Here is a 19,567-nt window from a genome sequence, read left to right as displayed (position 1 = left end):
GAACCCCACAGAGTAGATACTGAGCTAGATAGTTACCTGTTGGCGGCCCCACTCCTAAATGAATGTAGAGGAAACACTGAGTAGGTTTATTTCAGTCACACCGGTTTATTAATTTTTGGCTAAAAAAGTTACTGAAATCGATTTCAAGTCACTGAATCGTTTCGTATCGTATCGTTTAAAATGAACTAAAATCATCCTTGAATCATATCGGCAACCACGAATCGTGAATCGAATCGTTGTTAAAGTGAATCGTTACACCCCTAATGATAAGGTGTAAAAATATGGATGGAGCATTATCATGAATAACATGATACAGGGTTCGGTATGAATGGCGTCCTGTAGCTTTCACTGTGGGAGTGGAGCTGGATCAGTCTGTTGTAGTAATGACTGTAATTTTTACATGGTTCTATCTAAGGTATGTGTACTACTGGTTTTCACAGGCATCAGTAACTGAATAGTTTGAAATAAAGGAGGCATCACCTCAGCCAACGATAACAGGGAAACACATTTCTATTAGAATTGACATGGCCATCAACACATGCCATGCAACAACAGGTTTAACTGCAGCTTTGAAATATTTCTAGTGGTTTCTGTTCTGAGTTCTTATCCTGAACGTGAATTTGTTGAACAAAATGAAGGTAGACTGGACAGAGTCGTCCTTCGCAACCGCTAGAAATCACTTTCTATGATCAAAGAAGGGAAACTAAAAGAATGAACAATGAAAATTCAAATATTAATAGAAGATATGTCAGAACTTAAGGTGTAAGATTATCAGATTATTGAATCGTGTGAGCCACATTAAACACATGAGCTTTGTAGCCTTGTCAAATAAATACCCTCCCATTATTTTCTGTGTGATTCTCAGAGAAACATTCCCTCACGTACATCTCACACGGCCCTCTCCAAACCTGTGGGACTCGAGGGCATCCACGAGTTCACAGCCATGGGTCTGCTGGACGGCAAGATGATCGACTACTACGACAGTGAGCATCAGACCAAAGTTCCCAAACAGCCCTGGATGGAAAAGCGACTTTCTAAAGAGTACTGGGACAAAGGAACACAGTCCCGCCGGAAGCAAGCAGGCAGTGGTTAAAGGGTCAACATCGACATCCTGATGAAACGGATGAGACAGAATATCCACGGTAAGAGTCCACGCTCTGTAAAACTCCTCAATCACATTTCACTCTGACCTTTTAGATCTGAGCTTTTGTTTTGGTTCCAGACGTCCATGTTCTCCAGTGGATGGCCGGGCTGTGAAGGCGATTGGGACAAGATGACGGCTCTCTACAGTTTCCAGCGGGTAATGGACCATGTAACAGAACTACGATGGATACGATTCTTCCTGGCCTTCGATGATATCCACTCAGTCTGGGTCGCCCCGACTGATGCAGCGGTCCCACACAAGAGGAAGTGGGACGATGTCCAGGTCCTGAAAGATACACACCAAAGGCTACTGGAAGAACGAGTGATTTGCGACTGGCTGGGGAAAGTTCTGGAGTTACGGCCATAAATCGACAAGAGAGCCTAGTACGTTAAAGCATGAAATTATTTTACTATTCATGTTTTTTATAGTAGAGATGATGGAAGTAGGTGTTGTAATACCTGATGGAAGTAGGTGTAGTAATACCTGATGGAAGTAGGGATTTAGTACTACCTGATGGAAGTAGGTTTAGTATACCACATGATGGTAGTAGGTTTGTGTAATACCTGATGGAAGTAGGTGTAGTTATACCTGATGATGTAGGTGAGTAATACCTGATGGAAGTCTCTGTTGGTGACTTACTGAAATATTTACTTCAAGGTACAGCTGATGCTAAGACAGTCAGCTCTTTATGGAAATGTAGAGTAGTGTCAGGCCCGGTCATGTTCCATTAATGCTGCGAGAGAAGATAAATGTGTATGCTGTGTTGTTTTATTTCAAGGAATCAACAGTATGTGTTTCTTCTGTTTCCAGCGCCTCCTGAAGTGTTCTTGTTTGCGAGAAACGCCAGTTCGAGACAACATCATTTGATGTGCCCTGGCCACAGGCTATCTACGCAGAAAAGACACTCGGGTCCTCAATATCAGGAGGAACCGGCCGTATTCTACCAGAGAGGACGGTGGTCTAGTGGTGAACTCTCAGGAGTTCGTGCCGATATGAAGACGACCCTTCCAGAGAAGAGACCTCTGTGGAGGATTAAAAATCAGGACAAGTATGATTACACCTGTGAAATAATTCATGCTGCATATGATACGTATGCTGAGAGAGAGAATTCTCTGGGGTAAGAATGTTGGTTTAATCTGGTTGGACTGAAGGGTGAGCTGAGATTGATTGTAATAGAGAACAGGTTATAGAAGTTGTCTTTCACAATAGTTCATCTGAGAATATTTGACACTCTGGTTTTAGTTTTGAAGCTCACATGTTTCTCTCCTTCACTAACCACTGATTTCACTTTGTTTAGTCATTAAATTCAATCTTTGCTGAGACTTTACATCCACATTTCACTAACACACACAAACTGATGGCAATGTTTTCTGTGTTTCAGATCATCATCTTCCTCCTCCTTCTCTTGAAACTGGCCCTGACTGCACTGGTGTCATCATTGGTGCAGTGATAGGAGTCCTGGTCCTGGTTCTAGTTGTGGTTCCGGTGGTTTGGTTCAGAAAACGCATCTGTGGTAAGTTCAGAGTTGTGTATCTTCACTGTGTTCAACAACATCAATGATTGTAGGTCCTGTAATCCAGAGTTGTCTGTAGTGTATTTACACCAAGATTCCACAGAATCTTTTCCTCCAGAAGAACAATGGAGTGAGTCTGTTATCAGAGCTCTGTTATTATTGGACTGTGGACAAGTACAAGTCCTTCAATACAACAACTTCTACCATCAACCATCACTTCATTCTCTCTGTTTATTTACAGGAGGTGCTTCTGAAAAAGACAAAGTCAAGTACAAAGGTACGTCCTCTCTGTCCATTCTGTCCATTCTGTCCTTTCTGTTGTGAATGTTGTGTTGGTGTCTGTGCAGGACTGATTTAAAACATGTGGCTGATGTTATTCTGGATTTTTCTCTCCACCATCAAACTAACAATGTGTTGTCTGGACTCTCCTCCTGATCCAGACACATTTACTAGATCGGTAGCAGCTTAAACATCAGTCCAGTGTCCTTTCCCTCAGAGAAAGTGTTGATGCTGCCTTTTGTACTAATCCAGAGTTATGAGATGATCAGACACTCAGACGTGGACACTGGACAGAGGAGTCACTGAGTCAGTTTAAGAGTCAAGTGGATGTTTCTATCAGCAGATATCCAACACTGAATGTGTTCTGACATTTACTGACAATAAAATACTGAATGCTGACCTGATCCTTCAAGTTAGTCCTGCACAGGCTGCAGCGTTTTACAACCAACTTCACACACTGTTGTAGAAACATGAGACTGGAGGAAATAACTCACTTCAACTTGAACTTTATTTACAGCTAAACCAGCATCAGGTCAGTGTTTTATTTCTCTGTTACTGATTCAGTTGAATGATTTTATCAGTGACATGTTATTAATCCAGTTACAGTCCTGTAAATGTCACCATGTGATGTTAGAACCAGAGTTAGCTTAAAGCTAATTAACACTATTAAAATATTCACATGTAAAAGAAATAGAAGTAATTGGTTGATGAATTGATTTGTCTGCATTTTGGTAGGAAATGTGTTATATAAATGAAGTTGTTTTTGCCGAATTAAATAGAGAATTAAAAATGTGATTGGAAGGAATAAAGCTCTGAATAAAAGATCTAGTTGCTGTTATCAATTCACTACAAACCATGAAATAAATTTGTAAAATAAACATAAAGCTCTAATATTTCCTCTGTGTGTTGGTGGTAACGATGTGAACATTCCTCTCCTGGATGGTAAGTGTGTTCATCAGTAAAGATCAATGAGGATGATGAGAGTTGATCTGATTGTGTCTTGATGTAAAATGGATGAAATGAGAGAATATTTCTGCAGGATTCATGAACATGAATGTGATGCAGTAGTTTTTATTCCATGGTTCAGTTTTAGTCTGTGCAGTGAAACATTCATGTAGAAAGTGACTTCATTCATCTCTAGATGTTTCTTTGTCAGACACACTGACCTGTGTCTTTAGCTTCTGGTGAATCCTCAGTGAAACAAGAGGAGCTGGAGAGACTTTTTGGTTCTAAACTCATTTTATTTTCTTCACAGGTACCAACAGCGTCTTAGGCGTCTCTGAACAGCGACAACAGCTCTGACTCTGGTGTTAAGGGTTCTGCTGGCTCTGGTTCTGGAGCCTCTACTTCTTCTACTGATGCTGCTTCTTCCCCTGTGGCAGAAGACAGTGGCAACGATGAGGCTGAGAATTCCTGAACAGAAATGATCCAGCGAACGTCTGAAGTCTCCAGAAATACTTCATCAGAAACATCAGATCCATCCGTCAATGAGAAGGAGACTGAGACTAAGAGGAATGTAAATTAAACTAAAGCTTTTTGTAGCTTAGAAAACTGTATAAGTATTTTTCAATCTTCAATGTGACATTTAGATGAACTTGTTTGAATCAGGAGCGTTTTTTAGAGCGAGCTGGAAGAAATGAAACTAATCCCGGGGTTTAGACTTTAAAGAGTCGAGATTAAACTAGAAAGATTTCTTCATGGTGAACATTTAAAACCTGGTTTATGTTAGATTAGTGATGTGTTTCATGTAGAAGAGTCAGGGAGAAACTTTCAAATGAATTTAAAATCAGAAAAGAAAACAGAATTAAAACAAGAAGAAGATTAACAGAAAGTTTAAAGTAGAACTTTATTGGTGCCTTAATCTGGATTATTGAACAGTTTGAACCACGTTTTACAAACAGTCTGAAGTCGATACACTGGCATCATAATTTTATATTAATCTGATGTATTGTGACCAGACACATCAGGAATGATTGGATGTAAATAGTTGTTACTCTCTAGATTTAAACTCCTTAGCTGTATAAGTGTGACCTGGTACCAGCAACAGAACTTTGCTGTAAACAGATTATTATTTTATTATTTTATTAGTAAATCTCTTCTTCATGTTTTAAAGCTAATAATCATTAAATATGCACCTGTCTTCAGTGAATTCAGTTTGTAGATGGGATGTTAAGCTCTTTTATTTTTAAATGTACTCTGTGTATTATCTCTGTTTTTACATTTTTATCATGAATAATCATTTCCCGCTGAGGAGCACTTTGGTTTTACTTGCTTTAAGTTCTGAGCACGATGTTTTTGGATGGTTTCAGTTCATTGTTTTCCAGCAGATTATTATTAAAGGTTATTTTAATCGGACAAGAACTGATTTTACTGTTTATTCTCTTTTTGTGAATGGCTTTCAGAAATTAATAAAAGTGACTTAGTCAACGTCTGGTTATCTTTTCTCTTATAATCCTGCCCTGACGCGTGGGATCCTTTTACACTTTACTGCAGATTTAAACTGGTGAAATGAATGATGGTTTATGATCCTAAATAACAAACTCCTCAGTCCCTTAGATATCAGACTAGTTGAGACACTTGTCCTTTGTCCCTTGATCATAGTGCTGCATGTTTTATTACAGACACTGGAACGTGGAACTGAAAACATTGTATTTATCCGCTAACACATCTAAGATTTACTTGGATTTATTTGCTTCCATTCATTGTTACTCTTCATCCATTTTTTTGTTAATGAGGGTAAAATGACTCAGCTTTGCTCAGTTTGTGGGATTCCTGCCCCATCCAATCTGTACCGTTCACTTCATTCACTTTAATTCATTCAGTGTTTGGAGAATATCTCTCCTGCCTCTTCTTTGCATCATTTTCTCCTCTGCTTCAGAAACTCTAAACCTCACCTATACCTTTTATCTTTACCACAGTCTACTCTCAACTTTATAGGGAAGTTCTTAGAAAACATCAGGATTTTAAGAAAGTTCTTAGAATTTGGCCACTTGGAGCAACTCTTTGCTCCTGTTTGACGTTTTCTAAAATTCCCCAGTGACTTCACAGCTCGCTCCTCAGACGTCTGATTATATTATTATTATTTCTTCTTCATTGCTCTCCACTGATAAACACATGGGTTTTTGTCCAGGTCCACAGCACCAGGTAAATACATACACTACTCATATTTATATTCTTATTTTTTCTTTCTTTATTCTTTATTTTGCAAATGTTTTCCAAAATAACATCAGAAATATGTTCTATTCTACATGACCCAACTGATCTATTTCATATCCAGCATCACCTTCAAGAAAAATGGGTTCTCCTGTGTTATTGTTGAAATCTTGAATTTCAACAATAACACATGTGTGTACTTTCTGAAATGCTGTTACATGATGACAGAGTCTGAGAAGATATGTTCAAATTTACACCAACACTAAAATAAATGTTTGCACATAAGTGATTCGGAGTGTTATTATTTTCTATCATAATCCTCTTCATTTTTCAGTGTTGTGTGGCTGCACTTCCTGTGTGTGTCCACCAGGGGGCAGTGAGTCAATATCTCTTTCTCTTTCTTGCATGTTTTTGTTGCGGGGTCACACACCAGTGCAGCGGTTATGGAGCATGAAATACGCATTATCCTGCATGAGCTGCATGGTCGAGTCGCCAGAAGAAAGACATTACTGCGCAAATGCCACGAAGTATCTCGCCTACAATACAGCAAACAGCACAGAGACAAGCTCAAAACTTTGGAGTGATGAGACCAAAATTAAACTTTTTGGCCACAAGCATAAACGCTACATTTGGAGACGTGTCAACAAGGCCTGTGATGGAAGGAACACCATTCCTTCTGTAAAGCACGGAGGTGGATCGCTGATGTTTCAGGGATGTGTGAGCTACAAAGGCAAGATGAGAAGATGAATGCAGCACGTTACCAGCAATACTGGAGGCAAATATGGGCTCATCAGCCCAGAAGCTGCACATGGACGTACTTAGATGTTCCAACGTGACAATGATCCAAAACACGAGGCCAAGTCGAGCTGTGATTGGCTACAGCAGAACAAAGGGAAGGTTCTGGAGTGATCATCTCAGTCTCCTGACCTCAGTATCATTGAGCCGCTCTGGGTTGATCTCTAGCGCGCAGTTCATGCAACAGCCCAGGAATTTACAGGAACTGGAGGCTTTTTGCCAAGAAGAATGGGCAGCTTCACCATCTGAGAAGATAAAGAGCCTCATCCACAGCTGCCACAGACACTTCAAGCTGTCACTGATGTTAGACGGGACAACACACGGTATTAAGGACTGTGCTACGTTTCATCAGGGTCATTTGGATGTTTTTTGTTGTAATTATGATTTAAAACAGAAAGGTTGTTAATCATTAAATGGCTTCACCCAACCACTAAGCATGAGTGGAAAAAGTTTTTGTGTCATCATTCATACTCTGAAAAAAGACCAAGGAAGATTCTGAAGGGTTTGTAAACTTTTGAGCACAACTGTAACATCATGCAGACACATAACCTCACTGACGAATGAAGAAATCAAAAACCAGCTGCTCTCAGGGAACATGAACTTTTATTTTCTGGTTTCTGCTGTTACATTTCATCAAGTTTATGTTTGATTTCATTAAATTGAACAAATAGTAATATAATGAGGTTCAAATAGAAATGTTGAATGTGTTAATGAAGTGTTGGATGTGTGACCAAGTCCAGTAAATACAATGAGGAACAGGTATCAAAAAGTACCAACAGAGGCCACAATTGCTGGACAATTGACACAAGCTAATTTTACAGGTAAGAAAAGCCGTAGTCGTGCAGTCAAGGAATAATAACATTTATTTGCAAAAATGAAATAAATGAAAACAGAAACAGATGGTTATAATTTTAATTTTAAAAGGTACTAGACAGGGTACTCACTGCAGGAAGATTCTATCGCCAAACCCAACAACCACCATGTGTTTACACCGTGAGGAAAGCAACAGAAAGGGCGACTCTAAACACCAATAAAGTGGCCACTGCACTGCAAACCTGCCATCATGCATGCGATGTGTGTGTGTATCCCACGCATACTCCCCGCAGGTCCTCCCTCTGCCTAGAACAAAAGACAAAACAAAATGTAGTAAAAAGTCAGTTTGTTCACAGCCATCAACCATTAAAACAATGTGTATAATATATAGACATCAGGGATGAAACTACAAGCAGTTGAACAGTATGAATGTGAGTCAGAAAGGTGAGAGTTTCCCAGTCCTTTAACCAAATGGCTGGTTATAATCAGTCCTGATGCTGCAGCCTGGTTACGTTCATCCCGACAAAGCAGCAGCCTGGCACCAAATCCGTCAGCAGGATCACTGCTGGAGCTGGCCCAGGTGGGGTGACTGGCTCGGTGCAGGGGCCCGACCAGGGGAGCAGTGAAACGCAGACTCTTTGCCTGACATTCAGAGGCCCCAAACGCAGAGGCAGTAATTGTGCACACCTGAGCTTATAAAGGGGGAAAGCGCCTCCCTCACCTAGATGGGCGGGACGTCCCACTCAGGTGTCAGCCCTCACAGATGTAAGAATGGTTTTATGAAGGAATGAAAGGAAAAAGTGTTATATTTATATATTTATGTAGATAATTCTGAGGGGCGATGAAGTCATGACTTTACTGTTTTTTTCTATTGTTTTCACGGTTAGAAGAGAGAGAGAATAAAATCTTTTCTAACTGTGAAATAAAAACTACACCTTCCATGAAGTGGTTTGACAGTGAACATGTCAACTTCTGTTATTCTATGACTATAATGCTCTGATAACTATATATTAATTTTATAGAGTATTGTTATAATGTGAGTTACTCTGTATCAGATGTTAAATCAAATGTAAAATACTTCAATCTCCTGTTTTATAGGATTTTCTATTTATTGTGACATAATCACATTGGAGTAATTATTATGATGATAATCAGAGGAACCAGAGAGTTAATACATTTTATATTAGTTTACTTTAAACAGTAATTTCTTAAGACCCCGCCCCGTCAGGTTTTCATGAATAGTGAAATAAACTATTGAGACCAAACCCGTAGTTTCTGTATCAGGCTGTAAACATGTTTAATATAAAGTTGGTCTCTTTAACATGGAGGTTTATGGGGATTCGTTCTCTCTGGAGCCTCAAGCGGCCACTCGATGAACTGCACTAAATTACACTTCACTCTGACGTCATTTCCGTGGAGAACAGGAAGTTTGTTGATATCAGACTGAGATGGAGAGAAAAAAACACGATAAAAGGTGGATTAAACTCAGTTCAGGGTGAGAACAGGATCAGCTTTACATTCAACATGTTGCTGCTGGTGTTTGTAGTTCTTCTGGGGACAGTAGTGACGGTAAACAGCGGTAAGTCACTGTTTTATGAACCTTTGATCAGAGTCGAGGTAAAAACGAAACTAAATCATTTCACCTGTTGAACATTTAAAGTAGTTTTAGGTGAATTAGTTGTTGTAGGTGACTCCTTTGTTGAGTTTTAGTCATGTAAACTGGTTCATGTTTAGGGTCGTTTACTGTGATAGAAGTTGATGAAGGTGTTTCTGGGTTTAGTGCTGGAGCCTTTATTACACTCACACACACGGAGATGGAAATTAAAATACTAAACCTGTGCATGGTTTCACATGGACGATTATTAAAGGACGATGGAAACACAGACGAGGAGAAATGACTTAATTAAATAAATTATATAGATTGATTCTTTACTTTAAGTTCCGCTTTTGTTGCAATGCTGCGATTTCAGCAAACAGGAAAGTATACTAACCCTAACCGCACATGCGCAGAACAGACTCACTCTGTCCTCATTGAGTGTAGATGTTGCGCCGTCACACGCAAAGTAAACAAACTAGTTTCCAGCTCAAGTTCATCAGCACAGACACAGAGATAATAAAACAGAAGGATGGCAGTGTTATTTAAATGAACACATTTACTGGAATTTAAACACATGTATTAAATATAATATGACTCAGAATTTATTGAATATTATTGCCCTATAGTTTCTCAACAGTACTTGTTTTAATTTGTTTACTGGTTTCTGTGCACTTTTGATTTAAGATGTTTCTGGAAAACATTTGATAATAAAGCATTTTGTATTTAATTGTAAACTTTGTCCTAATTCTGTCCTCGGTTTTAACTATTTAATAATGATAAAAAAGGGAAACATCACACAAAACACTCACACTTCAATGACGCATCCAGTTCCTCCTTATTCAATGAAAAGTATCGGTATCGCTGATACTGGCCTGTATTTAAAATATTCAGTATCACACACCACTACTAAACTTTATTCTATCACATCTTTAACTCTAGTTATTGTCCAACTAACGACCTGCATAAAAGCCTTATTATTAGAGATACTGCCACCTTGTGTTCATTATGTTTAACAACAGTTGATTCACTAATGGATAGAAAAGAAAAGATGTTTAAAAAGCGACTGAACTAGTAAAGTTTACAGAAGACATTTCATCTGAATATCTTCTTCAGTTCTTAGGGACTGAAGGAAGTGAAAGGTTCAAATATTAAACTCTGTGAGTAAAAAAACATCAGAAACTGGGATAAAATGTACAGATAAAAGATAATTAAATCAGAAATTAGTTGAATGAATGTCTCATGAATTTATTGGCTGGATTTAAACACAGACCACATGTATTTAATTCATGTGTTCATGTTATTTACATCAAGATGAATCTGTTCAATGTTCAAAGTGTAAATGTGACTCTACAAGAAGACTGATGGAGTTCATTATGAGGACGTCAGTGTTATAAACTGATCATATATGGTGACATTGGTCTGTATCATGCTGCTACGTAGCCTCCCTCCAAACATCACCTCATCTTTTCTGCTTCCAGATCAACCTGAGGTGGAGATGGATTCAGATAACATCAATAATGTGTTAAAATGTAGAGCCAGAGGCTTCAGCACATCAGACATCGTCCTGAACATCAAGAAGAATCACTGTGTTCTGACTAAAGAGGACGGAGTGAAGACTTCAGGAGTTAAACCACATGATGACACCTACTGGAGAAGAGACCATGTGATCATTCCTCAGTCTGAAGTGTCTAATTACAGCTGTGAAGTCAGTCATGCTGCATCCAGGTTTCGTGTTGAGAAGTTTTGGGGTAAGAAAGATTTTCTAGTTTTCATCATTTGTCGTAGTTTTCTTTTCTTTTCTAATGTAGTTCTCTACATGTAGTTTGTCCATCAGATTAATAGTTTTCTGGTCTGAAAATCCATTTGTGAAGTTGTTTAAAGGTTTTCTCAGTGAATAAGTGAGTGAAGTGGAGTCATTGATGGATCAAGAACTGACTCCTGATGGACTCCATGAGGTTTTATCTCCTAGAGACAGAAGAGTCTAATCTCTCAGTCTCAGTCCATCCCTCATCAACACATTCAAACTATACATGTTAATAAAGTCACAACTGAGGAGATTTTCACTCTGATACAAGGACCATAGTTGAGATTTCTTTGAATCTTGTCATTTATTTTCATGTTGGTATTGTTGTAGTTCCAGTTGTGACTTTCACAGAAACTTTGTAGTAAAATAATGTGAATGTTTCTGTGTTTTAGATCCTGGCTCTGTTGGAGGACGGATCATTTCATCTAAGTTCATAAACACAAGTAAGACATGAGGATATATTTAATTATTCTAATAATTATAATTATTTTCAGCGGTGTGGTTTCCTTCTGAATTGTGCTGCAGTGTCTAGTTGAGATCCGGGGTTAGTGAATTCTGGGTTGGGTTGGGTTCAGTTTTAGTCTGTGCAGTGAAACATTGATGTAGAAAGTGACTTCATTCATCTCTAGATGTTTCTTTGTCAGACACACTGACCTGTGTCTTTAGCTTCTGGTGAATCCTCAGTGAAACGAGAGAAGACGCTTAAACATCTGATGACCTCCGTGTTTTATTATGACCTGTACTAATCTACTCTGATGTTGACTCCTGCAGACAGTGGCAACGATGAGGCTGAGAATTCCTGAACAGAAATGATCCAGCAAACATCTGAAGTCTCCAGAAATACTTCATCAGAAACATCAGGTCCATCCATCAATGAGAAGGAGCTGAACCCCTCTGCTGCTTTACGCTTCACTCCACCACATGTCAGAGGGCAGTTTATACTTTAGAAAGCGTTCGTTACTTTAGTAAATTATGATGGATAATTCATATGTCAGTATTTAATCCAGCTCCACATTTGCAGATAAACCCTTAAATACTTGGTTCAATAATTTCATCGTCTAAATAGGTGAATGGGTCAGAAACATTTGCACTGGATTAGTATCATCACAGGACATACGTGTTACCAGATATATGGTCATTTGCTGTGTCAGTTTTACTTTTAGTTAGTTTTATAGAAACAGACTCACAGACACTCTCCAGCATTACTACAAATCACTACAGGTCCCAGATCAAACTAGTCCCGTGTGAATAAGCACTTATCTTCTTCTGTATATGTGACGCTGTGGCCTTCATTTCCTCAAAACCTAAAAATAGCCACATGAACCACACCCCCATTTAATTATGTAAATCCAGAAACGCTGCTGTAGACGCTGATCAGCTGTTACCACAAACATTCAGTTACAAGGAGCTCACAGTATTAAAAAAACAAAAAACAAAACAGTATTGCTTTTTTTTGTTTTTTTTTTGCTGAATTTTTACTTTTACTTTTTTTACTTCTTATTTAAACTGTTGTTATGAAAGTTGATGACAATCCATATTTCCATTTTCTGACTGTTTATAATTTGTTGATGTTTGAGGGTCTGATGCCGTCCTTAGTGTATAGAGGGTGTAACAGGAGGGGGCTCTGGTGTTGGTGCAGGTGGTTGAGGATGTTAGAGACCCACTCAGACTCTTTGTGGTCTGTCCCTGAGGAAACTGGACCCAGTGATGAGAAGTTGGAGGAGTTGAGTTCCAGGGTTTTAGGAGGGAGTGAAGGAGGCCACAGCATCCTCAGCCCCCAACACTGCTCCCTGTGGACAAACCATGTATAAACTGTTAAATCTGAACGTCTGTTTTTAGATCTGCTTGGTATTTATTTATTTATTTATTTTTTATATCTCTTGTGTATGTTTGGACTGTCTAATACTACAACGCTGTACATGTTTGCTTTTAGTACTGTATTGTATTGTTAATTTTATTTTATACTGTATGACAATGTTTGTAATATTTGTGATATGTGGAATAAAACTAAGCTCAGAGTCAAAAATCAGGCCCAGATTGTTTACAGACTGTGATATCTTAATGGATCTTCAGGACCAGTGACTAAAACCTCTGTTTATCCTGCACTGTAAAAAAAAAAAAATAATAATAATATAACAGTATTTTACATTTACATATTATTTCTGTATTTTAAAAATACAGAAACATTCTGGACAATCAACGAAATAGACTGCAATTTTACATATCAAATGTAAAATAACAAGAAATCGCTGTAACTGAAAAATACATGTGAACACGTGATATTTGTGTTCTTTTACAAAAACACTTTAGAAATACAGATATGTATTGTTAAAATATGTTCACAAATGTCGTAATTTTACAAATATTTGTCTGTTATTTAATGGAATAAACTCAAAATCAACAAAACTTAAAAAAATCATTTAAAATTACTGAGAAATTAATAGTAAAATAACTATTTAACACTGTAGGCTATTGTGTGTGTGTGTATATATATATATACACATATATATATATATACACAATCCAATGTAAATCAAAACGTCTTGAATTATTTCACAGCATGTCTGAACAAAACACGTGTAATCACGAGACATTTTACTGCTGCAACGTCTCCCTGCACAAACACAAAAGACAAAAACGTGAACGCGACATGTCATTGGAGTGCGTGCTTTGAAAAGCGCGGGTCCCGTTTGGATTGGTCGGCAGAAACGGTTGGAGAAGAAGAAGAAGAAGAAGAAGAAGAAGAAGAAGAAGAAGAAGAAGAAGAAGACATGCCATTGGCTGTTGGGACACTGAACATCCGTCTTTGACGTTACGCTTAACAAGGTCGACAACCACCACGCGGCTGTTCCCGTTTGGTCACAGAAACGTGGAGCAAACAGCAGCTAATGTCGAGGCTGGAGGAAGGACGAAGGCAGAAGGCAAGTATCAACCTGAAGCTGAGTAGTATTAGCTTTATTTACCACCATGCCTCTGACTTTACTCAGTCGACAAAACCAATCTGCTAGCATGTCGTCAATTGAAATTTTAGCTAACTGTGATGACAAAAGTATGGCCGGTGGCGGCGTCTGCCAGTGTTAGTCATAGATATATATCTATGAGTGTTAGTAGTCAGCCAGACCAACCACTTTTTATTTTATTTACGCTAACGTTAGCTTAGCACTTAACACTGAGTCATACTTTTGTGAACTGACTGACACAGTCAGAGAGAAAGAAGAACAACATTTGTTTAGAGCTGCAACAATTAACAATAATCGATTATTAACCCTCTTCTACATTTTCACTAATTTGGTTATTGTTTATTTCAACCAGTTACTCTTTCTTAAAACTAATATTTTCATCTTCCTCTTGCCTCCCACAAATATAGGAGGAGCGACCTACTCTACCTTTTTCAAGGTTTTTCAAATTTTAATCAGTGGTCAACATGAAATTCAAAACAATACTGAAAAATATGTAAAGGATAAGCTAACGATCATCTTCTAGTTTATTCAGGGGAGATCTGCTAACACAGTTTAGGTTGACTTTTTCACAACCAATAGCATTTATTTTGATTTTGGCAAATTTCATGATTCATCATTTTTTTTCTTTCTCTCTGCAGATAAGTGGTGAGAGTTGATTTCATGGCATAAACTGGTGGTTAAGAACTCCACTCCTTTCCATGCTGAACTGTACAGTGAAGCAGTGCGCTCTGCAGTAGGAGAAACCTTAGTTAAAGAACCCAATGTTGAGCAGCTACCGAGATGCAGTGGAAAGGCATTCAGTACAAAAAGGGTGTTTCTGTGTTTAAACCAAGGTGAGGCACTTGAATTCAGACAGATTCAGCTCATGCTTGTGATGCAGGACCAGCATGTATACTTTATTGTTACACCTCATGATGTGTCCTATGTGCCAGCATTTGCATTGTATGAAGTGAAACAAGCATGAAATGTTGGGAGCCTGAGCGGAAACTAGATTATTACCATTTGCATGTGTACAAGCTTTGTGGGACAAGAGTAATTTCACTTGAGCATAGCACTGTTGACTCAGAGTCATCTGGAGTTTGAAAGATTAAAATCTGACGGTAACAGTATTTTTCCATCCCTTCTAGTCCTCCTAGTCATGGATGCAGAGAGTCCGCTTCTGTCTTTCATCAAATCAGTGCCTAAACTGAGAGACCCTGAGCCTTTGCTGGAGCATCTGCAATGTTTAGGAGTTGAGGACCTGAGCTACCTGCAGGAGAGTGACCTCCTTTCTGTCCTCAGACCAGTTGAAGCCAGGAAACGTCTGTCACTGCTCAAAAAGACAAGTATGTGTTTCAGTTTGTACAGAATAAACTTTCACATTAAAAAATATGCATAGTCAAAATGTACTTATTAGGTCCACCTGTTCTAATCAATGCAGTCCAATACAGCAGTTCTACTAGGAATTATACTTCAAAGAATCTTCTCTTCATTTTTGTAGTTTTGAAAAAGGTGATGACTATACACTACACCTTGTTCATCATTGATTTCATAGTGGGTCTTAGTGGTGGTGTACTGCATTATATTGAGAAAGGAACAGTTGGCTACTGAGGATATAATTATGTCAGGTAATAATATATCCACATTGAGCTATGTGATGTCTGTGTTTAAATATTACTACTATCTGTCCTTTAATAAGGCCAACAACATGTCTTGGACAGTCCTCCAAGCAGCCAGAGCAACCAACAGTTGAGCAGAGCCAGTACCAGTACAAGTCCAGTAACACAGTCTGACCAGATGCCCCTCTCTGGTGAGTACATGCATCTGTTGCACACAATTACTCTTTTGGGTTAGATGGGCTGAAAAATAATAGAATCTACCTGTAACTTAGTGTAATATAGTACAACCAGCAGCAGTGAATTGACAGTGTGCTTATAAATCAGTATCATCAGTTGGGTCTATCTTCTCTAGATTCTGATTCGGTAGCAAATGACACACAACTAATGATGGATGGATTATGGGATGAACACAGGATACTTTATCACAATGTACGGAAAAAAATGACTTTGTATCCAGCAGTAGCAATAGTTCCCCCAACAACAATATGTTGTTCATTTAGTTCCCATGTATAATCAGCCTGGTGTGTATTTTCTTTGTAGTGTGTTATGTTGAGATCTTGCAAGCTTGTCTGTCCCAAAGCAACAGTGTCATCTATGGTGGGACTCGTGTGACTGCTGTGGTGTTTTTTAAACTTTTTTCTTTCATTACCAGTTCAGTTGAATTTTGTTTTGTTTTTTTTGTTTCAGAACCAGTCATTTTAATTGAATAGATTTTTGAATATTGCTGTAATAATGGCTACCTGCTACAGTTGAATAAAAATACGGAGAATGGGAAATTGTAGCTGTTCTTGTTCAGCTTGGTCTCATTTTTTCTCATGTTCTCATGTTTTGAAAAGATCAAATTATTGTTGTATTACACCTAATCTAATATAGCCTACAACCTTTTTAAATAAAATAATGCCATTAAAACAACTAATAAGAGCACATTTCTGTAACTTTAAGCATTGTTATTCATATTACAATGTTAATTTGCCGTCTTTATGGGTAATTTCATTATTTTAAAATGTAGAATGTTTGTAATTAAATGTTAAAAACAACGTAAAACAATTAAATATCCATTTGATGTTTTCTAAAATTAACAGTAAATTCTTGCAATATAACCAAATATATAGTTTTTGCAACAGTTTTTTGACGTGTTTTGGAAGATTAATAACATTATTTTGTGTCATATACTGTTGTATTACATCAAATATTAATTATTATACAATCTCTCCCCATAAAATAATGTCATTAAAACTGATTAATGACAGCACATTTCTGTAAATTTAAGCATTATTGTTCGTAATACAACATTTATTTACCATATTTCTAGGTGATTTAATTGTTTTAAAATGTGAAAATGTTTCTAATTAAACGTTAAAACAACCTGAAAGTACGGCAAAATCTTGTTGAAATTACAAGTACAAACTATTTTAATTATGGAAAATATCTATTTTTACGAGAAAGTAATTCCCGTTATTTCACGGTATTTTTATGGCGCCCCTGCTGCCAGAATTTTACTGTTTTTTTACGATTTTTTTTTACAGTGTAGGTTTATGCTTCTATTTTATTGTATTCTTGTTTTCTTTCTATTTTTTATGTGTTTTATGTGCAATCTTGTGCAATCATTCTGATCATTACAGAAATTGTTGTAACAACCTATGACTTAGTTTTATTTATAATGATGTGTTGTTCATTTTTTAATATTCGATGGATACCTGATTTGTTACACGGTAAACCAGCATGGTGGAGGGGTGGGGCTGTCCATCCCCACCCCTCCACCATGCTGGTTTACTTATATGTACATATCTGCACAGCTCTATTTTTATTTTCTACTGTTTTTATATTTACACTCCTTTAGCCAGCAGCTCAAGCCCAATATATCGTTATGTACACACATGATGACAATAAATGACTCTTTAATCTTGAATGGAAGAGGTGGAGATTATGACCTATACACTAGTCTGCCACCAGGGGGTGCGCTATGTACACTTTTCAGGAGCAGTTCCGCCGTCCATCTTTATATTGTCTATGTTATAAAGATACAGATCATGTGACCATTGGTTGCAAATGCATGTGCATTTAGTCTTCACTGATCACGTCTTCTACTACACAACAAATTTTTCCCTCTTCTGGGACTTTGCATCTCCAGGCAAAATTATTTCAAATGTTTCTTTGTGACATGTTTATAGAACAGTTCCTACACCTTTAACGCTACTGGTGTTTTAGTTTTACTTTCATCTGAATTCACAAAAAATGCAACTCTAGACTAAACTTTGTGTTTAATTTGTTAATTTTGAGTATTTTTAACCACAGTGAAACACAATGGTTGCATTTATTTTATTACTGCACGCAGTTCCCATTCAGTTTCCATTCAACGAGTGAGTTGACCCAAAGTTTGCATTTGATAGTTCAAGAAGAGGCCTAGTGGCAAAAAGAGTTGTTGTTGTAAAACTGATCCTAGTGTGTTAAAAAGTATATTAAAAAGAAAACTAAGTTGTTGATATTATTACAACACATTAAGGAGTATCTAGAACTCTCACACTTCACTTAATATCATTTGATTATTTATTAAAAGGTTATTATAGGAACTAGATCAGATATATATTTTAATATTGTAAAAATGTCACTTGAAACCTGCACTTACTTATTTTTGTCCAACACTGAAACACTCCTTGCAGCTTTTCGTTTCCTGCATCTTCTGGGATACCAAACTTACCAGAGTTTGTGGGAGTAGCAGTAGTTGATGATACTGTGGTGGGTCACTATGACAGCAACATAAGGAGAGTTGAACTCAAACTGGACTGGACGAAGAAATTTATAAAAGGTGACCCCCACCACATGGAGTACTACACTAACGAGTGTTTAAAGAACTGGCATATCCTGAGAGTGAGCATCGACGGTCTGAAGCGGCGCTTAAACAAAACTGGAGGTGATGTCACAATTTTATTACTTTTAACAAATGAATAAAATTTAAATTATTTTTTTCAGTTTTTCACCCTATTTTTGTAAATTTGTTCATAATCATAATTCTGTTTTTTTTTTATTTTTTTTTTTTTTACTAGATAATACTTAGGATGTATGAAATGTTCTGTGTTCGTTGAGCGCTGTTGTTTTACAGGGGCAGTGGTGGTCTTTTGATAAATAATCAACTCTGAGTATTGGTGTCTGACCAATCAGAAGCAAGAGAGCACTTCTCTAAAATAGAATAGAATAGAATAGAGGCTGGATGCCTCCCAGCGAGAATGTCCGGGTTCAAGTCCAGCTCTGGGTTTTCTCCAAAGACATGCTCGTTAGGCCGACTGGTGACCTAAGTGTGAGTGCGAATGGTTGTTTGTCTCTGTGTGTGGTGACCTATCCAGGGTGGACCCCGCCTCTTGCCCGATGCCAACTGGGATAGACTCCCGCAGCAACCCCTGCAACCCTAGTTAGGATTAAACCGTATGGAAGATGAGAAGCGAATAGAATCTTTATTGGGGCGGTTGGAGTTTACATGTTCTCCCGTGTCCTCGTGGTTCTCTCCAGGTTCTCCGGTTTCCTTCCACCTCCAAAGACATGCCCGTTATGTTCATTGGTGGTTCTCAGTTGACCCTAGGTGTAAGTGTAAGTACGAATGGGTGGAAGGGAGACATGTCCAGGGTGTACCCGGGTGAGGATAACCAGTAGTAGAGATGAAGTGATGAGATGAGAGTCTGTATCAATACAATGAAATTGAAGAGTCTGCTCCTCATAGTGCAAAACCTCCCACACAAAAAAATTTTAAAAAACATCCGCAACCAACATAAAAATCCATAGTCCATAGAGTCCATAGAGCAAATAATATCTGTAACCAGCAGCACTTAGGTGCAACAAGAGTAATACAATAATAATTGACAGTGCAGTAGTGGCCTGAGGAAAGAAACTGTTTCTAAATCTAAAAATGTGAGTCCTGG

General features: G+C 37.9%; 4 protein-coding genes and 1 long non-coding RNA gene across 6 annotated transcripts in view; 3 read left to right on the top strand and 2 right to left on the bottom strand.

The window, feature by feature from the left end:
* LOC125019923 overlaps positions 1-19,567 on the bottom strand; it is a 268,060-nt gene that overhangs the window by 41,325 nt on the left and 207,168 nt on the right. The window lies entirely within an intron of this gene.
* Positions 1-19,567, bottom strand: part of LOC125019931 (H-2 class I histocompatibility antigen, Q10 alpha chain-like) — an 85,116-nt gene that overhangs the window by 6,107 nt on the left and 59,442 nt on the right. The gene's annotated exons all lie outside the window — the stretch shown is intronic.
* LOC125019947 lies at positions 2,430-5,363 on the top strand. The gene is made up of 3 exons (XR_007114151.1): positions 2,430-2,657; positions 2,899-2,934; positions 4,192-5,363. It is a non-coding gene; the product is annotated as an uncharacterized LOC125019947 (long non-coding RNA).
* The window catches only part of LOC125019928 (H-2 class I histocompatibility antigen, Q10 alpha chain-like), a 333,056-nt gene continuing 319,546 nt past the window's right edge, over positions 6,058-19,567 (top strand). Inside the window, exon 1 of the mRNA XM_047605066.1 lies at positions 6,058-6,080. The gene's annotated coding sequence lies outside the window, so the exon portion shown is untranslated. The remainder of the gene's footprint in view (positions 6,081-19,567) is intronic.
* LOC125019922 overlaps positions 9,119-19,567 on the top strand; it is a 293,290-nt gene continuing 282,841 nt past the window's right edge. Inside the window, exons 1-2 of the mRNA XM_047605050.1 lie at positions 9,119-9,276; positions 10,773-10,980. Of these exons, the coding sequence (XP_047461006.1) occupies positions 9,222-9,276; positions 10,773-10,980 (263 nt within the window). The 5' untranslated portion in view covers positions 9,119-9,221. The remainder of the gene's footprint in view (positions 9,277-10,772; positions 10,981-19,567) is intronic.

Source organism: Mugil cephalus, chromosome 14 (genome assembly GCF_022458985.1).
Source record: "Mugil cephalus isolate CIBA_MC_2020 chromosome 14, CIBA_Mcephalus_1.1, whole genome shotgun sequence".
Classification (NCBI taxonomy): Eukaryota; Metazoa; Chordata; class Actinopteri; order Mugiliformes; family Mugilidae; genus Mugil; species Mugil cephalus.
This window is presented reverse-complemented; position numbering and strand designations above follow the sequence as displayed.